Below are 11566 nucleotides of genomic sequence, written 5' to 3'. Positions count from 1 at the left end.
TCTAGTTTGTTAGTTACAGTTTTGTCATAACTCCCTAATGCATTTTTGCATTTAGAATAGCCAGAGCGTGTATATCTCAATCTGAAAATTAAACAATATCGGGTGCCTATGGACTAGGCTGGGTGAACCCAGCCTGACCTGCCCGCTATTTATTTTTTGATTTCTTAAAAGATTGAGCTTGGTCTGATGAAAGCCAGACTAGCCATGGACCTCAGTTACACAATGCAAGGGAACATGAATCAGCCTATATTTGCACGAACAATAACGGACAAAAGCTCTTCAACTTTGGCCCGTTAAAATGTGTATGAACAGTCTAGCGACGCATTTCATCAAGGCCCATTTGGACATGTCAGTTATTTGCACCACTGGTTAGATGTAAAACAGCATTTCGTTTCAGACTACTGTTACTTAATTTGTGCACTAACAATAACGTTTCAGACTACTGTTACTTAATTTGTGCATTGACAATAAAGTATTACATGAACTAAAGATGACTAAAATCTTATGTAGAAGAAGAAATATTCACAAAAAATCCATCCATCCAAAAATGACCTTTGTTTTTGATAGCTGTTGAAAACGGCATGGAACTGACAGAGATGTTTTTGTTTATAAATACATAAAAAATAAATAAATAAATAAATAACATTATGCTGATACCTTTTGCTTTTCCCAAATACAATGTAGCCTACAGGTGTAAGTGACCTTTCATCAATCCAGTTGCAATGGATGAACTGTGATGACCTGCCCTACTTGTGATTGTTTAGAGATTTTAAAGGTTTTATAACAATGCTACATCTTCTTTGGCTATTCTACAATCTATTCACCTTTTCAGCACAAGTAGGCTACTTTCTGTGCAGCCGCACACACACACTCAGGCATGCCAAACAAGCATACACAAAAGTTTCAAGAGTGGGGGATGGAGTAAAAGATGGAGACAAATTGAAGTGTGATTTATTTTCGCGGAATGGATGTACAGGACTGAGCGGCGGTCATATTTTGTACCGCTATGCGGTACATCTAGTTATTATTACTTTTATTGTTTTTTATTATTATTTTCAGTATCACATATCTAAAGATGTCTAGATAACTTGAAAGGCTCTGACTATGTGTACATAGTTTTTGTCATTAGATTTTGCCATGTGATTTTGTCAAGTCATGAAGTTGATCACACAAAATAAAAGAGGAGATGCTCTCACCTCGGTCTCTTGTCTTTCCTTTGGCTCTCTTTGACTGGCTAGGCTCTGTCCTGCCTGTTCATTTATTCTGGAGAAGAATAAATAGGTAGGTTAACATTCAACTTAAGTGATATTGGTCACATTTACCTTTATGGTTTACTGGTTAATAAATTATTAATTCACCCACCAAATACATATCTCTTAAATCGATACTTTTAAAACGGTGCCGGTGCCTGATTAAAACGGTGTTTAAAATAAAATGGTCTAAAGCATGAATTGCTTTTTTTTTATTGATAAGACACATTTGAACATGAAATTGAATTGTTATATTCAATTTACTATCAATATCTCATTGCTCCTATGAATAATAGCCTACATTTAAATGTTAAAACAGCTTGCCATGGATGCACACACAATGGTAAGCTCTGCTTTCAAGTTTACCCAGTGTAAGCGGTTTGCCATAAGGTATGTTAAAACCGCTTGCCATAGAACTGCCAGGTCATGGACAACGGCATTTGCAAGCAAGCTAACAGGGACTCTACTTGCCAGTTAATTCAGTGTGTTCCCAAATGCTTCAAGAAATTTCATGTCTTCCCCCATAACACACAATAGTTTTGAACATGTTAGGCTACATTATGTCGGTGTTGAAGTGTTTAGATTTCCGTGTATTCTTGTGTGTAGTTAGGCCCACTGCTAGATTTTGACAGGAGCTCGTGATATAGCAAAAGCTACTTGGGCTCCCGCAAGCTGTCAAACACTGTCCACTCGCCTATGTGGTGCACCCCTCTGGTTTATACATCCAGTGTTTATGTTAGCTAACTGTATCTGGATGTGTTGCTATCAGAGCAAGATGTTAGAGATGGCGCATGATATGCAGTGATGCCTTGTACAAAAAACAAAAAAAAATGCGATTTAAGTACCAAAATGAGGCACCAAAATCCACGTTGTTATTCGATGCAGTTACTACCGTTTGCGTCGGCACCGGTGCCATATTAGAACCGTGTTTCGGTGCCCAACCCTACTCATATGCCATGCCAATAGTCTGCTATAGTTGATAAACTACTTAGTAATTATCCGAAGTCGAGTTCTTAATTTTATGGAGTCAGATTAATCGTGGTTTCTCGTAATATTACCATTGCTTCTCCAGTCTGTCCTATTGACCATATGTCACCAGCCAAGGGCCAGTAGCCTTAAGTACCAACAGATCCCAGTTACACACACCACAACACAAGATTACGTGACATATGGTCAAGTTTAAGTTTTATGGGCAACAGTGTCTCCAGACCCCTCATCTACACTGCACTACTCTGACTGGCTGCCAGAACTTCTACCACATAATTATTTACAAAGACCCGACCGGTGTGGCAAATGAAAAACAGGTTTGACGTCACTCCCTCTCTCTTGTTTTACGCTATCTTCCTCTCTAGCTGTGTTCATATAGCCTACATATTTGTCTCAGACTGAGGAAAAAAGAAATGACTCATAAGAACATCTTCCATGATAGACAGACAGCTGTATGGTATTGTACAACAACAGGCATCCATGTAATCTATGGGGTAATCTTAGACTCTACTGACTAATAAAATATGAATGTTTCCAGTTCAATTCTGGACAAACACTGACGTAATGTCTTTAGTGTCTTGATTTTGTTGGAAGCCAATATGAAATGGGTGCTTCCGCACAAGAGGGGTTTAATGGTCAAGACCATTAACAGGTGGGTGTTGCACGCAGGTGCTGCACCAGAGCTGGCTTGCTGTTGACGTCTTAGCAGACAAAGCAAAGACGCAACCAACTGTGAAGGACCAAAAAGTTTGCATGGAGGTGTGGGCAAGATGCCCAATTTCAAACCAATGTATGATTTCAGCATCCAAGGTCATCAGTGTAGGTCCTTGGTTTAGACATCTAAATTATATTCATTTCTTACTGTATGTTTAACATAACATGATGTAGGAATTCTCCAATCTGTAGAAAAATGACGAAAAGTGTCATGCTCCTACCCGTGACAAGGTCTAGATTCTGACAGGATCATTTACATTCGAATGAAAATTTGGCATTTGGTTTTCTCTTGTGGCTGTTATTCTAATCTAACCCAATTATTATCTAGGGCTTAAACTGATTAAAGGATGAACACATAAAAGTAGTGATCAAAGTAAGAAATGTGTAGAAGAGTAAGTAAGAAAGTAAGTAAGCAAGAAAGATCACAACCAAAAGGCCTGAACATTCATTGGGAAGTGTTTGGAATTAAGAAACCGATAAATAGACACAGGAAACTTAAAACTTTGAACTCTTTTCTATAGCACAAATTTTGTTCTCCTGAGGGCTTATTGGTCTCCCCCTGTTTTACATGAGCAACAGTAATATGCTGTGCACCTGAGGAATTCTTGTAAGCTGTATCACTCTCTTGTTATGTAAATGGGCGACTTGACTACATTTACTACACTGAGGATCACATGAAAAAGGTATGTGTTGCATTCACACAAACAAGCTGTGGTTAAGCTCTGGGAGGGTCTGTGATTAACAAAGAATGCAGTCATTTCAACACACTCAGGCGGCACTGAGCTTTCCAAAGTGTTAAAAAACCTCTCTATTACCTCTGACAGGTAATAAGGTATTTTAGGACACTGGAACAGGTCTGTGTATACAATGGAATTGAGTTGTGCTAAATATAATTTAGTTTTACAAAACCTTGTTCATCATTGATTAACAGTCCTTTCAGGAAACATCACATCTCTTTAGACGGTTAAAAATGCATTCCTGAATATGGTTAGCACAATAAATGATGAGCATTGTTCTCAGAAAATGGCTCTTCATTATATGATGATAATTACACGCACATATACCCATATACACACCCATTCACACACACACACACACACACACACACAGTCATGCACTCACACCTCTCCATCAATGGAAGAATACCTGCGGGCCATGAAAAGGTATGTCTGCATCTTTGTAGGTTGAGCACAGGCATACAGCAGGTTGAAATGATGGGGGAGGGGGAGGAACATGGGAAGCACATATAAAAGCAGCTGTGGGAGGCTCAATGCAACAACAACAAGTCAGCGCAGCTAAACCATCCTATTTCCAAACCCTCCGCACGTAAAGGTGAGCCACTGAACTCTCTCTATGAGGGACTATTTTAATTCTTAGAGTTAGTCTGTTAACTGGAAAGACACATCTGAATTTGTCATGGAAATGTCATGTTGTGCAAACTGAAATGACTAATTTATTTATTGTGCTGTTTATTTATTCATCTACAGACAAAAACACAATGGCAGGTGGGTTCTTTCTCCCTCTTTGTTTAAACAAAGTTTGCTTTCATATGGTAAAATATTTTGTACATCTTATTTATCTTCTGGTCCATAATATATTGCTATTAGATAATCATCAAAACACTGCAGCAGGTCTTGACAAAAACAGAGAGTGCAGACGTTTAACCATCATCACCACCCTCTGTTGACAGATGATAGCTTCAAGGCCGAGTTCCTGCAGACCCACAATGAGTTGCGGGCCAAGCACGGCGTGCCAGCCCTGACCATGAGCGATGCCCTGTGCAAGTCTGCTCAGGCCTGGGCCGACCATCTGAAGAGCACCAACAAGAACAGCAGCAAGATAAACCTCCAGCACAGCAAAACCAAGAACGGAGAGAACCTCTACTTCTCCTCCAGCTCTGCAACCGTCAAACTAACCGGTATGGCTGCTTACTGAATTTATTTGGGGGCCTAGCACCAAAGGTGCAGGACCCTATTGTGTTTCTTAGTATTCTTACTTTCTTCTGCCATGGGAGCCCATAGAACCGTTTGGTAAAAAGTTGTAAAATTTGGCACACTGCATCTTAAGTGCTCTAGCGCCACCAATGTGTCAAAGTTGGCATTACATCCATGCACTTAACGTTTGAACCGTATACCAGATCTTGAACATGGTATTGTTGAACAGGTATATTTGGAATCCTTGGATGATTCTGAGTTCAACGCACCCCATGATGTCAATTTCTGACATACTGTATTGGACCTTCCGCCATATTGGATTTTATCGAAAACGCTTAAAAGTTTTCACAGGTCACATATTTTCCCTGATTTTCACGAAACTTGGCACAGATGATCTTCAGACCAAGCCTCACAAAAAACTCCTATAGGTGTTTCGATATTCAAAAGCGTTCACTCAATACAGCCAATCAAATTTGACGACAAAGTGATGATGCACTAGAAAATTTGATTAATTTGGCCTCTATAGGGGGTGCTGCAATACAGGAAGTGAGCTCATATTTCAGTAGCGCTTTAATGAGTGAAGTCCAAACTTGGTACAGGGACTTGGTACTTGATTGTGAGAACGCACAAGGAAATTGGCGTAATTTGGCCTCTAGGAGTGCTGTAATAAGGTAAATGACCTGATATCTCAGCCATTCTTTATCCAATTGTTATGAAAGTTGCTGTGACTACTTGCTCATGCCATGGCAACGCAATTCCTCCTATTGTACTGCTAGGTCCTCACATTGCTGCTTGCAGCTATATTTAGTAATTCATAGTGATGTAGTACTCGAGTCCGGTCTCGGACTCGAGTCCGGTCTCGAGACCAATTTCTGCTTTCTCGGTCTCGTCTCGGACTCGTTCCTTCAAAGACTCGGTCTTGACTCGGTCTCGGACCACAGTGGGAGGAGAAGGACTCGTAATTTCAGACCGAGTCCTCGAGACCAACGCATTTTTTATGTTCATATAAAAAAACAGACAACACATAACAACAATAATAATAAAATGCAATGTTGGACCGACATTATTTGAATATGACATCCCATGGTGCAATGCAAAGATACTGCCGTCAGAGCCGTTTATTTATCTCTATGGCTCTGCTGCCGGTGAGTGTCTGTAGGTCAGCATAGTCCATATTAAGACGTTAAGACTGCTCCTCTAAACAATTCCCAATCTAGCTTAGTCTGTAGGCCTAACTGTTGATTATTAACTGGGGTGATATTAAATTATGAATATAAAAATAACTGAAATTCTTTTATGGTCTTGGTCTCGACTCGGTCTCGACTCCTAAAGGACTCGGTCTCGACTCGGACTTGCTTCCTCAAAGACTCGGTCTTGACTCGGACTCGACTGTATTTGAAAACCAACAGACTCGGTCTCGACTCGGTCTCGACCCTTCAAAGACTCGGTCTTGACTCGGACTCGGCATAGGCGGTCTCGTCCCCATCACTAGTAATTCAATTATTAATCAATTTAATTTTAGAGATAGAGCTGCCAGGAACTCCAGAAAACATGGGATATGTCAGGGCTTGGCTGGTCTGTCAGTCATACTTTGAAAAGTGTCTTATAGACTACAGATGGTGAGATGGCAAACAAACTATCTGATGACACTCTGTTATAACAATGTATGGTTGAAGTTAAGGATAGATTTTGGATTTGGTTTAACATGCTTTTCAGTAATGTGACTGAACCTGAATTTCAAGAAACTATTTATAATGTCTCTGTAGGTGAACTATCTCATTGAAGTCCTACCGGCTTGTCTAATTACTTGCGAAGACAATGGGTGACATTTGCTTTTTGTTAGTTTAGTCTTTTTTATTTACATGTCTGTCTTTTGTTCCTCGGATGTAAATATCTTTAGGAAAAGAGGCAGTTGAGGTCTGGTACCGCGAGATCAAGGATTACAATTTTAGTAAGCCTGGTTTTGGATTTAACACAGGTAAGCTGTCTGAGCTGTTACACTATTAAACTTAACCTGACTATTATAAATTTAATTACATTCCTTATTGTGTACTTGTATTTCAGAATATCACAATGCTCATCTTAGTCTATTTTTGTTCTCATTTATTTCACAGCAAATTGAAATGTGAAGCTAGGCAAATGTCTTGTTATTTTGTACTGCTCCTGCAGTTATTCATATTATTCTTTTAAGGCCACTTTACCCAAGTTGTGTGGAAGTCTTCGACTGAAGTTGGTGTGGGTATTGCCATGGTTGAAAACGCAGTCTTTGTCGTAGGCCAGTACAGTCCTGCAGGAAATATAGCCACCGATGACCACTTTGAGAAGAATGTCCTGCCTGCAGCAGGTTGGTTTTCACGTTTGTGTTGCCGGTTAAAATTGTCAAAATGAAGAATGGACTTCTGATGTTTCTGTCATTATTAAAAAAAAATCTGTCAATGACTGAAAATATTCATTTAACGCAACCTCTGCCTGCAGGTAAGCATAGTACATCAATTGACCATAGCTTTCTTTTAAATCAAATTGAAAGACCGATCTATTTTCTTTGGCCTTTAATGTCCATCAATTATCCCCTTGTTTGTTTATTTATCTTATTTCTATTTCTTTTCAGCATTATATTAACAGCCACCTTTAACTTCACTGTACATTTTGCTCTAGACCTATAGTAGTAGTAGTTTTAGTAACCATATCTTCTTTTATCTAAAATCATTATCAGTTTATCATTATCATTACTATTATTTTTTGTCATTCAAATCATTCATATTTTTGTTTTTATTACTATATTTATTTTATTTCTGTGAGCACCTTGGGTCAATTGTATTGTGTTTAAGTGTGCTACAGTATAAGTAAATGTGACTTGACTTGACTAAACACAGACAATTGACAAGTTTTCAGATCTAGATTTAAGTCCAGCATGCTTGGGCCTGCTTGGCATAGCATCACCACCTGGCCAAGCAGAAAATGTGTCAGAAATTGGCAATGCCTTAACTGATTGATCTGAAACTTTACAAAATATTGGATCATAAAGTCAAATTAGTTTTTGGAATGTATATTTACATAATGTAAATATTGGTTAATATAAATCTGCTGATATTCACATGCCCAAACTGCCAACCTGGTCTAGCGCCACCAGCTGACCAAACAGGAAGTGTACCAGACATTGACAACACCTTGGGTAATTGGTTGAAAACTTTCAAAAATATTGGATATTATTATTATGATGATATTCACATGCCTAGTTAATGTTTGTGGTATAGCACCATATTCTAGGCAATAGAAAGATTTTTAAATTTAATTTATTTTGAATATACAGTAGATATCAGATTCATTAGATTAATTCAGTTTAGGTGCATGTCAATTTACTAGTGTCCTGACTTACACATCTACACTGGAACACACACATACACACACACACACACACACACACACACACACACACACTCTCTCTCACACACACACACACACACACACACACACACACACACACACACACATACACACACACACACACACAGAGATACACACACACAGTCAAAAACACATCATGGGTCTCACTACACACCACACATATACCCTATCTCTGCTGCTGGATAGTGTGGCTGCTGAACGGGGGTGTTAGGATACGTATCCTACGATTATGGCCGCTTAACATCGCTACAGGCCCACATGCTACACCGATTGATTGTAGTTTGTTTTCTTTTGTTCTTTTCCCCAATAAAATGAAGGGGGTGCATACAATACACAGCAAGTGTAGAGTTTTGGTAACACTTTATTTTAATGTGTCGCTATTACAGTGTACCTACCTAATTAGGTACAGTGGTACAACCTGTGTAACAACATGTACTATCAGGTACTATCATTGTACTTGCATTATGTATTTGCGGGTACCTACATATAGTTGTTACATTGTAATACTGAGTGCTTTTACAAAACTTTGCCAATTTGCCTACATTTTCATCAGAGGCAAAGAGCTGACCTGAGACCTGCTGGATTGGGTAAATCTGGTCATGATGATGTCTTCGATGTCTTGGAACAGGTCTACCACATTCACCCTGCATCATCTTCTGACTTCCTCACCAGCAACCGTATTGCAGTTACTGTTAAATCCTCAGTTCTGTCAGGGCCTCTGGCAAACCTGCAGATCTGGAGCTCGTCGAAGTACCTCCTAATGGGAACACACACACACACACACACACACACACACACACACACACACAAATTGTTTTAAAAAAATTAAAAAGAAAACGACTGCCACTTGTATGAATGATTTCAGACCTGTAGCCTTGACTTCTTTGATTATGAAGTGTTTTGAACAGCTTGTGAAAGCATACATCAACAACAGCATACCCGTTTCCACTGATCCACTACAATTTGCATACAGAGCTGTGGATGATGCTGCATCCTTGGCTTTACATATTGTGCTCCAACATCTAGAGGGAAGGAATACATACGTCAGGATGCTATTTGTTGATTATAGCAGTGCCTTCAATACTACCAGACCTTCTATTTTAATACCTAAGCTGTTAGACCTGGGCCCCTGCAATTCCATCTGCAGGAGGAGGATACAGGATTTCCTCAAGGGTGCTGTCTCAGCCCTCTATTACATAGTCTGAATACCTATGACTGTATTGCAAAACATCCCACTAACATAACAGTATTGTGAAATTTGCAGACGATACTACTGTGTAGGACTGTGGTAGCAATAACAAAACTGCCTACAGGGATGAGGTGAGTAACTTGATCATGTGGTGCTGCAGAAATATCTGTCCCTCAATGTGGAAAAACTTAACCATTAAGAAGGCTCATCAGAGGCTTTATTTCCTGAGTTGTCTCAAGAAATATGGTACGTCCCTTAACATTCTACATAACTTTTATCGCTGTACAATTGAGAGTATACTGACAGGCAACATTGTATCGTGGTTTAGTAGGGCTACTTCACATGACCTTAATCTTCTGACAAAGGTGGTCAAAACTGCATCTAAAATCATTGGGGTTCCACTTGAACCGCTCCAAAACATTTACTGGAGATGCAGCACTAAGAAGGCACTAGGTATTATGCAGGATTCTAGTCATCCTGCACACAATCTCTTCTCCCACCTTCCATCAGGGAGGCATTTGCAGAGCATCCCAACGCACACATCACATTTCAGGGATAGTTTTTACCCCCAGGTAATAAGGCTACTGAATGATAGTAGTACAACAGGAAGGAGGGCTGAGGTCTGAGCTTAGTAATGTTTACTGTGCTTGGATGTTGATCCTACACCTTGAGGTTCATGGGACTCCAGAGGCACCAGCGGCTTCAAATACCTGTTTGCTGCTCTGCAATGGCATTTTAGCAGCTGCTCTCTTAATCCTATGAATTTGTCTGACAGAAACCTTCCTTATTATGCCTTTGTCTGCACAAACCCACCTGAATCAGCGATACATTTCTTCACAGTACGATGATCACACATAAGTTTTCGGGAAATATCCAATGTTTTAATACCTTGTCCAAGATTTTCTGCTTTTTTGCACTTCTGGCAAACTGCATTTCGTTGTCTCTGTACTTCTACTCTGTACAATTACAATGAAGGGGAATCTATATACTGTAATCTAATGCCAGGGAGCATTGTTTTGACTACTGTAAGTCTAACTAAAGTATGATCTTTCTCTCTCTCTCTCTCTCTCTCTCTCTCTCTCTCTCTCTCTCTCTCTCTCTCTCTCTCTCTCTCTCTGACTACCACACCAGAGAATTCTATAAACCAAAGAAAGGCACAGCTCAACTCCATGCTGTTTTGACTCTGTGTGTCAAAGTGCAATAATCATGCCTAATTAATATGAAAACTCATTGATGAAAAATGCATTCTCTCGCCAATAAATGTAACTCTTAAGGGTTAATGCCCACTGGTGACTACATTCCTGTTTATGGCTTTAATGCTTAAAGGAAAATCACCATTTAATGCTTAAAGGAAATTTTGACGATTGGTCCTGTCTCGACTTTTCTGACTCGTTTTGAATCGCCTTTGACAGGCATGCTCAAACACAGGGGTGCAGCTACCCATTTTTTGAGGGGTATGCAACAACAAATTGGCACCCCCCAATAATTTACACTATTGGTGTGTATTAAAAAAATATATTTTTTTAAGAAATTCTGCCAATTTTAACTTGAAGTATTGTTAAATGGTGCATTGTCACTTTAAGAGAGTCTAAAAGGTTCTCATAACTTCCTTTTGCCTGCTGTTGCTCACAAAAGATATATGGCTGATCCAACTATGCTTTATCCATCTTTTCCCTCAGACGATAACTCACTACTCGTACCTGCTCACTCAGCGCTCACGGCGCCCCACTCCCTTTTCTGTCCAAATTCTATGATAGAATCTTATGAGATAGGGCGCCTACTCTAGCCTGTTAGTCCTCTAAAATGTTATTTAACATTGAGGAAATGCAGAAATGATTTAGAAATGTACAACAGTAGCTACATATAGAATATACCTCTTTTTTTTTACCATCGCTTTGGTGCCCCCATGTTGCTGTGTCCCTATGTGCCGCATATAGCGCATACCCACTTTATGTGCCACGGCTCAAACATGTGCAACTCACCGAGTGGTTAGTGGTGTTAAATACAGTTTCTGTCGTGTTTTATTTGGCATTTTGTAAAATCCCATTGATTTCTGTTGGAAGACTCATTGCACGTTGATATTACTG

General features: G+C 39.5%; 1 protein-coding gene across 3 annotated transcripts; it reads left to right on the top strand.

Annotated features, from left to right (window-relative positions):
* The first annotated feature begins 3518 nt into the window (after positions 1 to 3518).
* On the top strand, positions 3519 to 9052 carry LOC121681454 (Golgi-associated plant pathogenesis-related protein 1-like). 3 transcript variants are annotated; one of them, XM_042061208.1, is made up of 6 exons: positions 3519 to 3634; positions 4439 to 4456; positions 4642 to 4869; positions 6786 to 6863; positions 7077 to 7229; positions 8844 to 9052. In XM_042061208.1, the coding sequence occupies exons 2-6, from the start codon at positions 4450 to 4452 to the stop codon at positions 8855 to 8857; spliced, it is 480 nt and encodes a 159-aa protein (XP_041917142.1). In that variant the 5' UTR covers positions 3519 to 3634; positions 4439 to 4449; the 3' UTR covers positions 8858 to 9052. The 3 variants fall into 3 exon arrangements, with proteins under 3 accessions (XP_041917142.1, XP_041917141.1, XP_041917140.1); XM_042061207.1 differs by lacking the exon at positions 8844 to 9052 and adding an exon at positions 4135 to 4283 and having other exon boundaries at positions 7077 to 7497; XM_042061206.1 differs by lacking the exon at positions 8844 to 9052 and having other exon boundaries at positions 7077 to 7497.
* The last annotated feature ends 2514 nt before the right edge of the window (positions 9053 to 11566 follow it).

This window comes from Alosa sapidissima, chromosome 14 (assembly GCF_018492685.1).
Source record: "Alosa sapidissima isolate fAloSap1 chromosome 14, fAloSap1.pri, whole genome shotgun sequence".
Classification (NCBI taxonomy): domain Eukaryota; kingdom Metazoa; phylum Chordata; class Actinopteri; order Clupeiformes; family Clupeidae; genus Alosa; species Alosa sapidissima.
The sequence above is the reverse complement of the archived record's forward strand: the minus strand, read 5'-3'. Positions and strand labels throughout refer to the sequence as shown.

Bases quoted from the DNA above. Each gene is read 5' to 3' on its own strand.
- LOC121681454 (XM_042061206.1), top strand. The intron at 4,870-6,785 runs GTATGGCTGCTT...AAATATCTTTAG, and splicing joins TGCAACCGTCAAACTAACCG to GAAAAGAGGCAGTTGAGGTC. The intron at 6,864-7,076 runs GTAAGCTGTCTG...TATTCTTTTAAG, and splicing joins TGGTTTTGGATTTAACACAG to GCCACTTTACCCAAGTTGTG.